We start from the raw sequence: 18,500 nt of genomic DNA on the forward strand, positions 1-18,500 counted from the left end.
CTGGGAGATTAGGATTGACCTGCATCCCCTGGAGAAGGCAATGGCAGTCCACTCCAGTGCTCTTGCCTGCAAAATCCCATGGACGGGGGAGCCTGGTAGGCGACAGTCCATGGGGTCGCAAAGAGTCGGACATGACTGAGCGCCTTCACTTCTTCTATTACACGGCCGTGTGTAAAGCAGACAGCTAGTGGGAACCTGCTGTGTAGACAGGGAGCTGAGCTTAGAGGAGTGGGATGGCGAGGGGCCTGGGGAGGTCCCAGAGAGGGGGCATGTGTTTACACGTATAGCTGATTCCCTTCATTGTGCAGCAGAAACTAACACTGACATTGTAAAGCAATTATACACCAATTTTTTATAAAGTAGATTTTAATTCTCTGATAAAGTCTCGTCCCCACTTCAAACACCCTATCGCGCACTCCAGCCTCATGTCGGTCCTTGAAATGTCTCACGCAGTCTCCTCTCCTGGCCCAGTGATACCTCCCTGACCTCGGCCCTGTTTGCCTTAGGACAGACCTCTAGGAGCCCCTTGAATTCCGATGCTTCCTTCTTGCGAGGCACCTGCAGAACATCCCCGGCTCAGCGCTCCCTCAGCCCAGCTCTCAGTACTCCCAGGAACAGAGGCGTCTCATCACTCCTTCTTGGCCCAAGGCAGCAAACTGGGTCTCCAGGTCTGCCTTGCTAGGCTGCAGAATCTCACTCCAACCTGAACCTAGCCCGCAAGGTTGGCGTGAATCAGGCCACAGTCCACACAGGCCTCCATATAACCATATATATATACTTCTTTTCACCTGCATTGCTTATTAGCTGCTCCCTTTTTCCAGAATATTCTTTCCTTCAATCCAGAATTGCTCAAGCAGGTATAGGGGTGGGTGCATGGTGCAGTGGGAACCTGTAGGAAGAGGTGACAGTTAAAGTGAGGACCAAAGCGGTTGGGGGAGCCTGAGGGCAGGGGCAGTACTGGTTTGTGATGAGCTGCAAACACTCTAGTTCTGCATGGGCGGGATTTGAAGGAAGAGATAGAAGGTAGAGAGAGAATCAGAGACTGGATCAGGGACTGCAAACCAGGGTCTCGTAGCCTGGAGTCAGCCTATAGGGCGGGTTGTTGGGCTGGTATAAGGCATTAATCAGATTGTGTGTTTTAGGAAAACTCAGGTTGCCAAGTGGAGAAGTGAATTCAAGAGCCAGGTATCCATCAGGGCAAGCTTTCCATCCAGAGCCAGGCGGAGCATGGGCTGGGGGTGTTCAGCCTCACGTGGGGGCTGATGGGTTAGGGGTGGATTCTGGTGCCAGTCTCATCACTTAATACGTGGTGACCTGGAGAGGTTGTCCTCTCTGTCCTTCATTTTCCTCCTGTAAAATGAGAGTGGTAACCATACCTCATCCTAGGATTGCAGTAGGGCTACATGAGCTAATATTTGTAAAGCATTTGCAATGTTGCCCGTTAACTGATGGAGAGGGCGCTGTAACTAGCTGTGTCTGTGTTCGTGGGCTCTTAGCTTCGTAACAGCTGAGCTGGCACCTGAGCGCGGGGAGAGCCTGCCTTCTGGTTCTCTCCCCACGTGGTATTCATCTGTCACTCACTTTATGTTCCTGCCATGAAAGGACACTGAATATTCTGAAATCTCTTAATGGGTTTGTTTCTACCTAGCTCAGAGGCTTTCAAATTTTTATTTTAAAGAGTCAAATTCTGTTGTCCGAAATCTTTTGCAAGACCCTGGTGTTTATAACTGATGAAACCATTCCGCTCTGGTTGGTGTAATAGACGAAGGGACTCGTGGCTTCAACACTCACTCACCTTCCTCTTTCCTAAGGCACCTCTCCAGAACCAAGGCACGCAGTTTGGACGCCAGTGGTCTGATCTGTTCAGGGAGGTGTAAGTGACTCATCTGAAGTTGTACAGTGAGCCAGTGGCAGATTTGGACTACAGTGTGGGTCTCCTGATGGCTTACCAGTTCTGTTTTCATTAAAGCAGGGGTTCTCAACTGTGGCTGCTTGTTAGCATCCCCTGGGAAGCTTTTTGACAAATGGTGGGGCCCCTCCTTCAGAGACACCGCTTAATGGGTGTCGGCTTGGCTCCTGCCTGGGCCAGTGCTGGATTTACTCAACCTACACTTTGTCTGGGACTTCCCCAGTGGCTCAGCGATGAAGAATCCGCCTGCAGTGCAGGAGACACAGGAGACTTGGGTTCAATCCATGGGTCGGGAAGATCCCCTGGAGCAGGGAATGGCAACCCACTCCAGTATTCTTGCCTGGAGAATCCCATGGACAGAGGAGCCTGGCGGGCTCTAGTCCATGGGGCTGCAAAGAGTCAGACACGATTAAAGCAACTTAGCATGCACAAGCATGCATGCTTTCTTTGTGGAAAGAAACTTTCTTTGTGGGAAAAATTATGTGTTACAAGTTTTAGCTGTGAAAATTATTAATTGCCTTTTAAAATTTTGCTGTCCTAGTCTTTATAGCGCCGCTGTGCAGAGGCATTCTCAAAAAGAAAATGTTGAGCCCCACGTCAGAGGGCCCCCACCCCAAGCCTCCGCGTGACTGTTTAAAAATTCCCCAGACATTTTGTCAGCTGGTGGTGGTTTTGGTAGCTGCAGAATGCTCTACCTTGTTGAAGGAAATGGTTGGATTACTTGTCAGAAAAATTGCAGAGTTGCTGTTTTAAAATGTCGTGGCATTCCATGGCAGTGTGGCTCATTATCTCACGGGGCTTGATCTTCTTTGGTTCAAATCATGACTCTGGAAACATGAGAACGTTTGGTGTCGCAGGATCTGTGCCCAGACACGGCTCCTCTTCCATCCCCACGCTGCCCCTGCTGCAGCTTCCTCAGAGACGCTGGCTGGGGTTTCACTGCATCGGGTGTAGGACTGCGTGAGTGGGTTTCACGCAGGTGGCCTTGGGCCCTTTGGGGAATTAGATGCATTGAGCAAGAGCTCCTTTCCTTTTGCCACTTTTCCCTAGTCACGGGAATGTGTTCATAATACGGCAACATGTAGTCTACCACTGCAGCAAGTAACAAGAGCGCGCAGTGGGCTGATCGTCATTGCGGAGCTGCGATGAGCATAAGCGACAATTCACGCTCTGTGGAAGGACAGCGCTGTTTCTGTTGGTGACCGAGTCACAGATCCTGCTCATACTGCTGTGCTTTCTTGTCTTACACTCATCGCAGAGGGAGGTGTCCGTTTTCAGAGGTGTGTGAAAACAAAGATGGATTCGTGGACTCCCTGAATCCTTCCCGCAGATGCCCTGAATTAAGAACCATTTCCTGGGGGCTCCGGGTTTATTCTAAGTGGATATCCACGTCTACCTGCTTCAGATTCTTTTCTGTGCTTGTGCATTACTTGTGCGTGCTCCTCCGTTCTACCGTGCTTGCCACAAGTCCCAGGGTACTACGTATTCACCCACCCCTGCTTCTTCACGCGCCCAGCTCTTGTTGCAGAATCTCGCAACAATGACTCATTGAATTGTCTTGCAACCCACGTGACAGCTTGTCCGGGGCCTGTGCAGCATTCCCAGCCAGACATCCAGGGCCCAGGCTCCTTCTGACTTCCTGCCCTCCCGCCCTGGGCTGCCTTCCAGGTGATGCTAGTGGTAAAGTGCCTGCTAACGCAGGAGACATAAGAGACACAGGTTCAATCCCTGGGTCAGGAAGATCTCCTAGAGTGGGAAATGGCAAGCCACTCCAGTATTCTTGCCTGGAAAATCCCATGGACAGAGGAGCCTGGCAGACTACAGTCAATGGGATTGCAAAGAGTTGGAAAAGACTGAGTGAAATAAATCTATCTCAACCCTGGGCTGCAGCTTTTAGCCTTTATGACAAGAGGCAGTTATGCTACCTCCAGATGTCATTTCTGTGACTTAGGCAGGAAGAACGGGGGAAGGATAAAGGGTAAAAGACCAGGCCCATTGAGTTGTCTTTTTTGTCAAGAAAACCCTAGCTTTCCTAGAAGTTCTAACCAGGATACTTCCTCTTGTAGCTCATTGGCCAAAGTGAGGCCATATGACCATACAGAGCTGCAAGGGAGTCTGAGATGTATTTTTAGTGGATGTGTTGCTGTCCCGGACAGACTCAGTCGTGAGGAGGAAAAGAGAAGAGACCCTAGATGAGCATCTTTCAGAATCAGCCCTGTCACCTGAGCCTCCTGTTTGCCATATTACCTCGAGATCCATTCAAGTTCTACTTGTCCTGTCTTCAAGGCCCACCTCTCCTCCACTTCCGTAGCCCACACTGGTCTATCCTGCTTAAACACTGAACTTGGAGAGTTAGCAGGGGCCTCAGAGTCTTCTAGGGAAGTCCCCCACTCCTCATTTTGGTGAAGAACTGAAGCCCAGAAAATGACTTACCTTGGATCATATTGTAATGGTAATGATAACACACACGCCCGCATGCATGCGCACACACTCGCTCCAGATGTGTTAGTTAGCTACTTACTTGACGTAAATTACCATTTAATCTCCCCAGTACTTCTCCGCGGTAAAGTAGCTATCACCTGCCTTTTAGTTACTAGGAAACCATGACACAGAGATGTTAAGTAACAAGGGTGTCCTGCTCCAGAGGGACCCAGCCAGGGTCCAAGGCCTGGACCGCCTTTCTCTCCTTGCTCTGCCTCCCTCTCAGCTGATTGGTGTTGAAGATGCCACTGAATCCAGATCTTCTAGTCCTTAGGTCATTGTTTTTGCACTTAATTTTCCTCTGAGTTAGTGTGGTTATTGCTTCATTTTAAGGTGCTTCTCGTCATTCATAAGTGTTTCCTCTTACCTGGATTTAATTGAGTGGTTTTATGTCCTAACTGGCATAGCTTGAATGATGTTTGAAAAATAGAAATCAGTTTTCCAACTCCCACCTCAATCAGTGGTTTTCTGTGACTCTCAAGCTGCAGCCATCACTTGTTCTGGATGCTTTGTGTATCCTGGAGGGGCTGAGTGGTCCAGCTGTCTTCCTTCCAATCTCACGCCATCTCCTTCCTCTCCTGCCTCTCTCCCCCGTCCAGTCACATGGCCATGGTTCAGTCTCCGCGTCCTCATCACACACCTTTGACCACAGAGCTTTTGTGTCTGCTCTTGCTGCCACCGGGCATTCTCTCCTCTCCCCTCCTCACCTTGTGGATTTCCAGTGGCTGTCAGCCCGGTGCTTCTGTCCTCAGGAAGCGTCCTCCAGTCAACATGCCCTTCTGCAGGCTGGTCTCACAGCACCAAGAACCTCTCCTTGTCACCCTCGCCAGAATTATGACTTTACATTTACCTGTGTGATTATTTGATCACTGTCTATCTCTCCTCTGGATTCTTGAGGTCAGACTAGGATTGATATCTCTTTCTTCTAGTTTTTCATCCCCCACTGCCCCACTTTCTGTGCCTGTCACAGAAAGATTGCTTGGTAAATATTTGTTGACCTCCCCCCCCAAATTATCCCTAAGCATCTAGCACAGAATTGAGTAAAAACAAAGATTTAAAGGGCACAAGTAAAGTAATGGCATAGGTCACTCTCCTACATAGAATCTTCCAGTGTCATTCTAAGATGGACCCAAAAGGGTGGTTAGTAGGAACTGGAGGGCAGGAGGATAGGAGAGATGAATAGTAAATAAGTCCTAGAGTTCTAATGCACAGTGTAGTGAACACAGACAGCAATATTGTATTATAATAATGAAACATGCTAGGAGATTAGACCTTAATTATTCTAACCGCAAAGAAAAATTATGTGAAGTGATAGAGATGCTAAGTATTGGCTATGATGCCAACTATATCACAATATATAAATGTATCAAACAAGTTGTACACCTTAAATTCATACAATGTTAGGGCAAATATATTTCAATTAAAAAAAAAAAAGATAGTCCAGAAGAACTTTATATAATGGTTCCAACTGAAAAAAGGAATTCAGTATTTATTGCTGCAGAATAGACAAGCCTAGTTGTCAGAAGGGGATGTAACACGTACCGTACCTATTTAATCTCAGCGTTTAATATCTTACTCCTCTAGATACATCATAATTGAACACCTTTTTTTCCTCCTGTAGCTAAGATCTTAGGCATATATGATTCAAACATGGTTTTTAAAAGTGCTCATCTTGAAACAGTCTCGAAATCAACCCAGCAGGTACCAGATCCATGGCAGAGGAGGGAACATGGGCTGCATGTAGCTTCAGGGTAGGAAGAGGAAGCCAAGATGCTGAGTGACAGCTGGAAAACTGAGGGAAGCAGGAAACATGAAGAGGAGATTTTAATTGTCTGCATCTTGTGAGGGTTTGACTAGATGGGGTGTTCAAGGGAAAAACATGTTCTGAAAATTCAGCATGTAGACCTAAGCAGATGGGGCAATTATCTCAGAGTATAAAAGCCCCTATTGGGGGGGAGGGGGCGAATCTACTACCCTGAAGCATCTGTAAAAAGGGCCTAATTTCCTCTAAAGAGACACAGACATAGAAAACAGACTTATGAACAGAGGGGCCTGGAAGCAGAGGAGGGAACGGGGTGGCGGGGGGGGGGGGGGGGAACACGATAGGGAGAATAGGATGTATGGAGAGAGGGAGAGAGTAACATCGAAATATACACATTGCCATCTGTCAAGTCGATAGCCAGTGGGAATGTGCTGTGACTCGGGAAACTCTAACCAGGGCTCTGTGACAACCTGGAGGAGTGGGATGGGGGGTGGGCAGGGAGGGACATTCAAGCGGGAGGGCATATAGGTCTACCCATGGCTGATTCATGTTGATGTGTGGCAGAAACCAGGACAATATTATAGAGCAATTATCCTTCAATTAAATATAAAGACACTTAATTCTAAAAAAACATTTGTTAAAAAGACTACGTGTCAGACCTGCTCTGGGGTTGCAGTAGAAGGGAGATGAGAAACTAGTTGTTTCAACTGTAAAGACTTATTGTTCGTATGTAATTTTACCTCTCACTTCTACACATCAAAAAAAAATTTTTTTTAATATTTATTTTTGCTTATTTGACGGTGGCAAGTCTTAGTTGCCACATGAAGGATCTAGTTCCCTGACCAGGGATCAAACTCGGACCTGCCACCTTGGGAGGAGAGTCTTAGCCGCGGGACCATCAGGGAAGTCCTTACACGTCAAATTAGAGTCGCTGTCACGCCAGCTGAGTGGGTGATGCCCGGAGCTCTTGCCCTTGGTGGACAGGCAGGGACCAGGTTCTCTCCTGTCGGGGGCGGGGGGAGCGGGGCTAAGGGGCAGCAGTGATGCCCCTGGCAGTGATGCCCCTGCGTGTCTGCCCTGTTTGGCCCGCCCCCCGCCCCCGTTTGCAGACCTCGTTTGCAGACCTCGTTTGCAGACCTCGTTTGCACCGGCCCGACCCCGGGTGCGTGCGCTGAGCCCCCAGGGGCCGCCCTCAGCCTGGGGCAGCGGCCGCCGCGCTTCTCACGCCTCCTTGTCGCCCTCTCCCCGCAGGAATCGGAGGGCGTTTCCTGCCACTACTGGTCGCTGTTTGACGGCCACGCGGGGTCGGGGGCGGCCGTGGTGGCGTCCCGCCTGCTGCAGCAGCACGTCGCGGAGCAGCTGCAGGACATCGTGGAGATCCTGAAGAACTCGGCCGTGCTGCCGCCCGCCTGCCTGGGCGACGAGCCGGACCACGCGGCCTCCGGCGGCCGGACTCTGACCCGCGCGGCCTCGCTGCGCGGAGGGGTGGGCGCGCCGGGCTCCCCCAGCACGCCGCCCGCGCGCTTCTTCACCGAGAAGAAGATCCCGCACGAGTGCCTGGTGATCGGGGCGCTGGAAAGTGCATTCAAGGAGATGGTGGGTATGCCCGCGGACTCGGGGCAGCGGGGGCCGGGGCGGTCACTTAAACCACATCTTTGTTTCTTTCCAGCCCCCTGGATGGGCGCGTCTCTGACCTGCCCCTTCCTCTGCACGCTCCCCCTCCGACTTCTCCCCGGCACAGCGGGGCTTCCATTCGCAAAAGAGATCTGGCATTCTGTGCTGCTGAAAACGTAAAAGAGGACGAAAGGGGGCTTGTGCTGAGGTGACAGGCTTATTAAATGAATACCTTATTGCTCCTCTCTCTGCCAACTCTTACGATTACCAGCTGGCACCGTGGCACTTAATGGAGCAAGGAGGCCGTCTGTATGACACCTGGTGTGAGTTCCAGGTGTCTGGGGAAACAGCGCTTTGAGCAACGTGCTCAGAAGTACCTTTCCTGTTACAGATCCAGTCTGAGAAGGTGGTTGGCAGTGTGGTCCCCATTGCTTAAAGCAAGGAGGGGCCCACATCTAAGAATTGTTTGTTTTACGTGGGAAAGGATCGATTTGTTGGTACATTTAAATTGGAACATGTGATCAAGAGATTCCACCTCCTTCCTGAGAACAGGGTCCCCTGTGGTCTTCTGCCCTGTGACCAGGCACGTAGGTGGTCTCCTCTGTCCCACCCTTTTCCCTCTTGAGCTCACTATATTCGGTGGCACTTATTTGAGTTCCAAAGATTTTCTCTTCTGAGCAACATCCTGCGTGCAGATTCAGTAAGAGACATGTAAAGATGTTAGAAGGACTGGAGTAGGGTGAGTGGGCAATAACAGTGTCCTTGAAACCTGGAGATTAAAAAGTAACCACAATGGATGTCCCTGGTGGTCTAGTGGTTAAGATTTCGCCTTCCAATGCACAGAGTGTGGGTTCCATCCCTGGTCAGGGAGCTGAGATCCCACATGCTGCACCGCCAAAAAGATAAAAACATAAAAACAACCCCCAAAATCAAAACATAAAAACAAAAAGCCAACATTGTAACAAATTTAATAAAGACTTTAAAAATGATCCACATCAAAAAAAAAATCTTTAAAAGAAACAAAAGTAATGACAGTGGACTTCCCTGGTGTTCCAGTGGCTAAGACTCTGCGGTTTCACTGCAGAAGGCATGAGTTCGGTCCCTGGTCAGGGAAAAACCACAGGCCATGTAGTGTGGCCAAAAGAAAAAAAAAGTAATGACAAGCTCTTAAAGCAAGACCTACTGAACTGAATGTGCACACTGCACGCATTCCAGGAGCTCAGAATGTTAGGCTGAGTGCTAATGAGAAGAGAAAAGTAAATAATATTAAACAGCATCATCTCATCTGATTTGTTTACAAAGCAAAACTAGTTCCTATAGTCATGCGTCTCATTTGCACACTCTCTTCTCTCTAACTCATTTCTTCTTTGGTCCCAGTATTTCTCTCCATGTGGCATTGAGTAGCAGGTAACTTGCACCTCCATCTCAGGAGTATTTGGTAGCCTTCAAGTCCAAGAAAAACACCAGAAACCTGGAAAAGTTTATTTAGGAAAAAAAGAATTAAGCTTGTAAAATTGACTCCTATTCAGGCTTGGTATAAAATCTCCCTCTATCAGGGAAGCTCTGATGTGATAGCTGTTTCTAAATGCAATTGCTCAAAAAGCTAAATATTTAGTTGAGGTAAAAATCTGGCGATGGACTGTGCCCATATGGAAGGAAAATTCCTCTTATATATGAAAAACAGAAACAATTTTGGGGGTTTTGTTTCCTTTGCTGTAGCTGGTGGTATGGGTATCTTTTGCTTGGAATTGCTGTATTCTCAACTTTATCCGCTAGAGGCCGATGTCACCTTGAGTCAGGCCTCCACACTGATCTCAGTAGACTGTTTCTTCCAGTTAATGGCTCAGGGTTCCTAGCAACTACTGTTGAGAGCCTCATTCCAAAAAATACTCAGAGCCTCATCCTGGGTCTTTTTGTTGGTTTTTAATTTTTTAAAACTTTTCACTAACTAATTCATGACCAGAAATTTTTCTTGCACATTTAACTGCCATCAAAAAGATCATTTCACTTTCCTGTGTAATTTATTCAATCCATAAATATTTGTTGAAAGCTACCTGTAAGCCAGGTCTCACTGGGAAAAGAGGATTGAAGAAATGAGGCAACGGTGGGTGTTAAACAGATAAAATACAAATGGGAAGGGCCTTGAGAGGAAAAGTGCAGGGTGAGTAGGAATCTGATAAGGGATGAAGGAAGGGTTTCCTGGAGAAGTCCTACTTGGGGAGTAGGGGCTGGAAGAGAATGGCCCAGAGAACCGGGGGCTGGGAGAGTGTTCTGGGCAGAGGAAAGCATTTGTGTGAAGAGCCACATCAGAGAAACCACCCAGATGGGCTGAAAGCAGCAAGCTGACATCCACCACAGTTGTTCAGTCACTAAATCGTGTCCGACTTTTTGCAAACCTGTGGACTGACTGCAGCACACAGGCTTCCCTGTCCTTCACCATCTCCCAGAGTTTGCCCAGCCTCATGTCCACTGAGTCAGTGATGCCATCCAACCATCTCATCCTCCGTCACCCCCTTCTCCTCCTGCCTTCAGTCTTTCCCAGCGTCAGGATCTTTTCCAATGAGTTGGCTCTTTGTATCAGGTCGCCAAAGTATTGGAGCTTCAACTTCAGCATCCTTCTTTCCAATGAATATTCAGCATTGATTTCCTTTAGGATTGACTGGTTTGACCTCCTTGTTGTCCAAGAGACTCTCAACAGCACCACAGTTGAGAAGCATCAATTCTTTGGCACTCAGCCTTCTTTGTGGTCCAACTCTCATATCCACACATGACTATTGGAAAAACCATAGCCTTTACCAGATGGAGCTTTGTTGGCAAAGTGATGTCTCTGCTTTTTAATACACTGTCTAGGTTTTTCATAGCTTTTCTTCCAAGGAGCAAGCATGTTTGCATTTCATGGCTGCAGTCACCATCTGCAGAGATTTTGGAGCCCAAGAAAATAAAGTCTGTCTCTGTAGTTGGATGACAGATTTCAAGAGTAGGGATGCCGTTAGGTGACTTGGAGAGGCCGTCTGTAACCAGCCTGTGGATGACTCACTGTACCGTAGAATGCATCTGGGGCTTTATGCCATATCTGCTCGTTTCTGATCCACCCTACCTTGCTCTTCACACTTAGGTTTTCCCTGGGTTGCCTCTCTAGCCCCCAGCGTGCCAGAGCCCCCCCTGGGCTTTGCTCCGTGTGCTTCCTTATTGAGTGAGAACACTCATTAGTCCTTGCTCCTCCTGGTTCTTGGCAGGGTGGCCGACGTCCCAGCTCGGCCGGGGACTGAGCCAGCAGATGCCTCTTGGCCCAGAATAGTGATTAGTTCTGTCCGCTTTGACTCTCCAGAGTGCCCCTGTCTGGATGATGTTTTATGTTTACCCTCATTATAGAGAGGTGCTCTAGTTTTCCCATTGCTTCATCAGGGACTAGAGGAAAAATCTACCCCGGTGTTACAGAAATGTGCCTGGCTTAACCATTAAGTAGCCTGGGTTGAGCTGCAGCGCTCCCAACACAGAAGTCATATAAGTGTATCCTCCCTTGAATGCCCTGGAAGGCCACTGCCAACTCATAAAAAGTATTTTTCCTCTCCTCCTTCCCTCAATATTGGGTTTTTGAGAGAGAGGGTGTTTGAAGGTGAAATTTGCATTTTAATCATGTGTAGGGCGCTACTTTGTTGACCGGCTCTTGGTGGTTTCCCCTCCGGCCTTTTCAGGGAGGAGCAGGTTTGGAATTGCCTAGCCATTCTTAATTTTTTCTTCCCCTCTTCCGACAGCCAGCTAGCTTTCTAGCTTTCCTGTTGCTGGGTGTTCTTTAGGTTTTGCAGGTTTTGTGCCATTCTGATCCTCTGTAACAGGAATCACACTGGTGAGTAAGATTCAGTCACTTCAGCTCTGTGACTCTCCTGCTTCCTCTTGTACTTTTAATCCCCCCGCCCCCAGACTCCCCATGCCCAGCACCGAAGCCTCAAATTTGCTGTTCTGATGACATCTTTGCAGCCACCCCGCTTGAGATTCAGAATGTGACTTATCTTTAAAGGCAAAGCTTGCCTTCCATTTGGGGGTTTTGCCTTATTGACGACAGTTCAGGGAAGTAGAATCCGAAGTCTGTCTTTTCTCCTTCTCTCTCCCCACCTCCCACCGGTTCCCTTCTCAACGACTGATATTTATTTAGCTTATATTTTATAACCAGCATTCTTCTAGACACCATGGGCATCTAGAAGTAAAAGATTTGATTCTATATCTGGGGGCATTTGTAGTCACATTAGATGAACATAGAGATATACCGCGTTTCATTTGTTTTAATACTCTGTGACATCAGGTGAGAAGTTGACATCTGTCTGAAGGAGAGAATCAGTTAAAAAGTTTCAGAAACACCAGGCCAGAATATATAGTATTCCTCTCTAGGAAAAAGCGGGTGCTCGTCAGAAAATGTAAACTAACAGAGGTTGGTGGGGGATGCTGTGGACAAGGGGAGATGTTCAGCAAAGTTGTTCAGTCGCTCAGTCGTGTCTGACTCTTTGTGACCCATGGACTGCAGCACGCCAGGGCTCCCAGTCCGTCACTGTTTCCTGGAGTTTGCTCAGACTCATGTCCATTGAGTCAGTGATGCCATCCCACCATCTCAAGGGGAGATGATAAGTTTCATGCAATACCATAAGCTTCTTTGAAGGCTCCCTTTCCTCTTCGATTCTGGGGTTGCCTAGCACAGTCCGTGGCTTGTGAGAAGGTGACCTCTGACTGCAGGCCCCTGATCCATGCTGGCAGAGGCGGGTTTCCCCTGCACCCCGCTCCCCACTGTATCTCATCTTGGATCTCTCTTCAGAGTGAGAAGGCTGGTCCTCCTGTGTCCACCGTGGAAAATGAACCCTCCCTTCCCGAAGGACCAGAGTCTTAGGGACTTCTTGACTGGCTTCGTTTCTGCTTTCCAGCACCCTTTTATAACAATGCCTACTTCCCCAGCTAGGTTTTGTCACTTACTATGCAGGTTGATCCAGGATGGCAGGTGTGAAGAAGATAAGTGTCTTCTGAGTCTTGATGTCAGTGTCCTCCTTTCTTCCACACCCTCCAGAAACAGGGGAGTCAGCATTTCAGACTCATGCAAGGAGTCATTTCCATTGTTGGTACGGTTGCCGGAGACCTCCTAGGAGCCAGAAGCAAGGCAGTAGTAATGACCTTTTTACCTACAGGAATTGAATTCTGAACACAAGGAGGAGGATCTCAAAATTCTGTCCTATTTCATTTTCAGTGAGGCTGTAGATTCCTTGCTACAGTGCAGAATTTTTTGGAGGTTTGATTGTTACTCAGGAAAAAATGGCAATGTTTTAACTTGTAAAACTGCCATACATCTTTCTAAAATATGGAGTAAATGGTTGGAAATACCACTCAGCTTGGCTTTGTTCATAAAAAGAACATATGGTGAAAAAGGAGGACAAGTGCAAAGTTTATTTATAGTTTATAAATCCTAGTGGTTTTGAGAATTAGAATATTCATGGTAAGTGGACTTACAGTGGGTTTTGTGTGTGTGTGTGGAGGTGCTGCTGGTAAAGAGCCCGTCTGCCATTGCAGGAGACATAAGAGACGCAGGTTCGATCCGTGGGTCAGGAAGATCCCCTGGAGGAGGGCATGACAGCTCACTCCATTATTCTCTCTTTTTTTTTCATTTATTTTTATTAGTTGGAGGCTAATTACTTCACAACATTTCAGTGGGTTTTGCCATACATTGACATGAATCAGCCATGGATTTACATGTGTTCCCCATCCCGATCCCCCCTCCCACCTCCCTCTCCACCCGATCCCTCTGGGTCTTCCCAGTGCACCAGGCCCGAGCACTTGTCTCATGCATCCATTCTTCTTGCCTGGAGAATCCCATGGACAGAGAAGCCTGGTGGGCTAAAGTCCATAAAGTCGCAAAGAGTCAGAGCTGACTGAAGCGACAGCGCGTGTGTTTAGAACAGTTCCTCTAAGGAATGAGCATGTGATTCTGCAAACAGCCAGCAGGTGGCAATATTAGGCAGTGATGTTTTTCTCCTTCCCCCGTGCCTAACAGATTGGCTTGTCCTCAGAATAAGCCGAAATCAGACCCAGATACTGAAACCATGCAGAATCTTATTATTTGTGACTGACACTATTAACACTGCTCAGAACCATGCTTTAGCCCAGTTAGGGGAGCTGCCAGGTCCTGTTGAAACCCCAACGCGCTCCCTTCTGGTGTTTGATACTGCTTTCCTTTTGCAATCTAAAATTGGTAGGAAACAAAGAATGATCCTGGGGTTGCATTATCTCTGGGGCTTTCAAACCAAATTGCAACGATCCCGAGCAGTGTATTTTCTTTCTTGCAATTCTTTCCTGCTGACTTTGCCTCCTTTCACACACATCTCATTTTTTCCCTTCATTGGTCTCCTCCTTCCTTGCAACAAAAAGGAGCAAAACACAATCCCGAGTCTTAAAAATTGAATCCATTCTTTGATTGAGAGATAAACCTTACTTAAATGTAACATTCAGACAGCCACAAAACAGGGTAAATCAGTTCTGCTAAGTAGAAAGTGGTCTTGAGAGGGACTCCTGATTGAGCAGATAAATCAGTTATCTTATTAATTGAATCTTCTGAGTCATTTAAGTTGATCCTTTTAGATCATACTGGAAGAATGATAGTATGTGCTTGTGTTTTGCTGGTAATTTATTCTAGATTTATGCCTGGAGGTGCATGACAGCTAAAATGGGGAAGCTGTTCCATATCGGTCTTTGTTTAGCAAAAAGCAGTGGGCAATTTTTCCGTGATTTCCTTGATCTTTTGAGAAAAATACCCAAAGTTCTTGAGGGATACATTTTTGTGTGTTTTTTCTCCCACCTACAGTGTGAGAAGCTTAAGCTGACTGGAAAAGTTAAGAGTTTGAAGAAATTAGGTAGTTAATTCAACAGTAAATACATCTCTACTGACTTCATTTATCATGTTTGATCTGGTAGTAAAAGAACCACCCAGCCGGTCCTTTAATGTTCCTTTCAGTACTAAGATTTTGTGATACATCTTTTTAAAGAGTAGTAGGTGGTGCAGGGGAAAAAATAAATGTTCTATTTTGGCTTCTAGGGAGGGGAGGGGGAAGCAATTATTTTTAGAATGTGTTCTAGTTACACCCAGTTTTAGAGGGAATAAAAAAGCATATTTTCATGTCAGTGAATCCTTCAGGGGGGATGAAGTCTGTGGGAATGTATTTTTCAAGTCCTTGTCCCTGTGATCCCAGAGAGTACAAATGTAATTAAAGTGTGTGCCTGTGTGTCTGAGCAGACGCGCACGTGTATATTACCACACAACGCCGGGAAGTGATGAAAGCGTGAGCAACCTAGCAACGCTTCTTGCATAAGAAATGGCTAGACTGTGGTCCACTGCTTAGGAAGTGTTGCCAGATTTAGCATTCCTTATGCCAGGAGAACTACAGAGGGAAGACAGTGGAAACTTAGGGAAAGTTGAAAGAAATGTTGAAATCAATTAGAAAAAAATATTGACTCATGTTATTAATGTAATAGCAAAGGTTTCACTGGGCAAGCTGACTGGAATATTTCCCTAAAAATTAAGGGCAAATGTAGCAGATAATCTTAGTATCGAACACTGTCTTGATTTTTTTTCAAAGGATGAAATAATTCTGTAATCAGAGTTTCTTGTGATGCCAGCCATGATACGAAATGCACCTCTGATGCAGAATAAACTTGTTTATCTGAATCCTGGAGGAATTGTTTGATGTGGGTGTCTCTTTCATGTGGACACTGTGTATCTTCCGGATGGGAGCAGTGATTTAGTTTCTCAAGCCTCGATCACACTCCAGTCCACCTACAAAAATTGTCTTTCATTCAGACTTTAGGTGTTCAACAGATAGTGATCCTGGATGTGAAAGAATGGTTTCTGTAACTAGAGCAGTTCTTCCCAATGTATTAAAAATAGTTGTGTTGCGTGTGGACTTTACATATCAGCTTCTAGATTAATTTGATAAAATATGTATCTTATCATAGTATCAACTTTATATCATTTATTTAAGTTCAAATAAATTGAATAAGCCTGCTCACAAGCTCTGTTGTGAGTAGGGTTGTTGGTTCTGTTTTGATGCATTCTGTAGAGGTTCAAACTTCTGACATCGGAATGTTTTCTTTCTCCCCTTTGACTTTCTTATGACTGTCTTTCCCTTCTAACCTCCGTGTCCCTCCTCCTCACCACCCCCCTCCAGCTTCCCTCCATTCCTGCTTGGGCTCTGATAGCCGTTTGTTCCTTCTTGTCAATTGACTACATTTCATTGGACACGTGGGTTCCTGCTTAGTTATTATCTCAGTGAGCATTTATTCACGTTGTAAGCTTTTCATTTATGAATTGTGGAATACGTGTCTCATGTTCAGGCAGAGGTAAAAATTTGGAAACTCGGGCATTTTATAATGGATTTCTTTTTTTGCCCATTTAACAGATATCTATTAAATTACCTTCTACTTGGCCCGATATGGGTGTTGAGGGTCTCACAATGAGGGAGAAATGTTTCTGCTCTCCATCGTGGGGTCTAGGCTGTGGGTAACATCCAGATGGTCTGCTCAGCCCCTCACCCACTCCATCTAATTTAATCCTCATGTCAGCCCTTTAAGCTCATTTATACGGAGTTTGTAAATAAGTTCTAAAAATCCAGTATGGTCTTTGGAGGCGGTCTGCATGCTTGACCCATCCGCGGCTCTTGATAAACTTGCTTGTAAACCATCACATCCCTTATACACTCATCCTTACCCCTCCCATGGTTGCTTTCCCCCACGCCCCCCACCCTTTCCTTAGTTCATCCCTGGGATGTTAGGTTCTCCCAGGGCCTCTTTTTGTACTTTTTCTCTCCTTACATTTTGACCAATACTCTGTCCTTAATCTGTTTTCAGAGCTCAGGCTCTTCCCCTCTTTCTGGTTTCTCGCTGGTGATTTATCTAACTGTTATTACCACCTCTGGCCTCTGGAGCAGAGCAGTTGCTGATAAATGCTGGATTACTGAATTATCTCCCCCTTTCCATCAGGAGGCTGGCGGCAGCAGCTGAGTTCTAATGCTGTGGGTTTCTGGGAATCACAAAAGGACTCTGACCCTCGGTCAGCCAACAGCACCCTCAGAATCAGCCAGGGCACCATCTCCTGCTCTTCTGTACCCATCCTCCTCCCCCCTCCCTTGCCCTGAGAGTAGGTGACAGTGGGGACTTTTGGCATTATTTTAGCTAGCGTCTAGTTTATTTTCCTAATTCAACTCACATTTTTTTCTGAAGTCACAGAACCCTCGCTTCTGTCACTGACATGGAATTTCACCAAGCCATCTGTCTCAAGGATGATGCCTGTCTGTCGAGAGAAGTGTGGTTCTATTTTTATTTCTCTTGGGGAGACCTCTTTAAGTGGCAGGTAATAAATACTAGGCTTTAGGGGAGGAGAACCTGATTAGAATCCAAACTCCAGCCGGGTAAATGCTGGCAGGTTCTCTGCGTCTGAACAGTGAGGTTAATAATAATGGCTGTGAGGATGAGATGCGATTCTATCTGTAAAGCAGAGGAAGTGCTCATTGAATGTTGCCGGTAACTGTTCGTGTGTGTCCCTCGTCAGAGGCCTTGGGAAGAGAAAGTCAGATGGGAGTGCAGAAGCTTCTCCCTTTGATCAGTAAGATGGGGGTGGACTCCTACTGGAGTTGAGTTGAGGACACAGTCCTTCAAGTCACCTCTTGTGTCTGGCTGTGAAGGAAATTATTTCTTGGAGACTTTGGACTTGAAAGTATCGATCCGATCCAAGCACTCGGCGTTATGAGCCTCTCTAATCTATTTTCCACATGGCAGCTCAAGCCGTCCATCCAAAAACTAAATTTTCCATAAGCCACGATATTTATTGAATACAGTTGGTTTGATTCTTCTCAATTTTGTCTGATTGTATCTGTTTGCCTTCCCTTGTTTCCTGTCTCTGGTCTGCGGATGGCCTGGTAGGCGACAGTCTGATGCCACTGCCATCTCCAGAAATGCTCCTCAGGTGGTAGAAAAGCCAGTACCAAAGATTTTCCTCTCCCTTCTTTGAAGCACATGCAGACTCTTAGGGCTGCCGTCAGGGAGTGAGGCTGAGAAAGCCTCTGTTCCTGTATAATCCCACCCATCCAATTCCCATACGAGCCACCAGGCTCTTCATCCATGGGATTCTCCAGGGAAGAATCCTGGAGTGGGTAGCCATTCCCTTCTCCGGGGGATCTTCCCGACCCGGGGATAGAACCCACGTCTCCTGCATGGCAGGCAGATGCTTTACCCTCTGAGCCACCAGGGAAGCCCTGCCCAGTCCAGCGCTGACTCGGTTTTCTTCTCCAGGACCTCCAAATTGAACGAGAGAGGAGTTTGTACAATATATCTGGCGGCTGCACCGCCCTCATCGTGGTCTGCCTTCTGGGGAAGCTGTACGTGGCCAACGCTGGGGACAGCAGGTAAGCGGGTGAGCCTCTGGGTCGTTCTAAAGGTGAATGCCTTCCTTGAGTTTTTTTATCTTTTAAAAAAATGAAATGATTAGAAATAAAGCAGTTCTGTTTGGGATTCGATATGGAGAAAGATAAGCCTTCTGTATCTGGGTATATGTTTATATACATATTTGTGTGTGTGTGTTTATATATATATATATGCTTGCTGTTAACCTAAACTGGTAATATCCAAATGTTTTTTGACTTTAGAACCTGATCGTCAATGAAAGCTTAGCAAAGACATCAATGTGTGACAATGACGAGGAAGAAGGAGAGG

At 46.9% G+C, this 18,500-nt stretch overlaps 1 protein-coding gene across 1 annotated transcript in view; it reads left to right on the top strand.

Annotated features, from left to right (window-relative positions):
- The window catches only part of PPM1H (protein phosphatase, Mg2+/Mn2+ dependent 1H), a 291,732-nt gene that overhangs the window by 126,720 nt on the left and 146,512 nt on the right, over positions 1–18,500 (top strand). The window contains exons 3-4 of the mRNA XM_065934722.1: positions 7,404–7,748; positions 18,081–18,193. Of these exons, the coding sequence (XP_065790794.1) occupies positions 7,404–7,748; positions 18,081–18,193 (458 nt within the window). The remainder of the gene's footprint in view (positions 1–7,403; positions 7,749–18,080; positions 18,194–18,500) is intronic.

Source organism: Muntiacus reevesi, chromosome 4, assembly GCF_963930625.1.
Source record: "Muntiacus reevesi chromosome 4, mMunRee1.1, whole genome shotgun sequence".
NCBI lineage: Eukaryota > Metazoa > Chordata > Mammalia > Artiodactyla > Cervidae > Muntiacus > Muntiacus reevesi.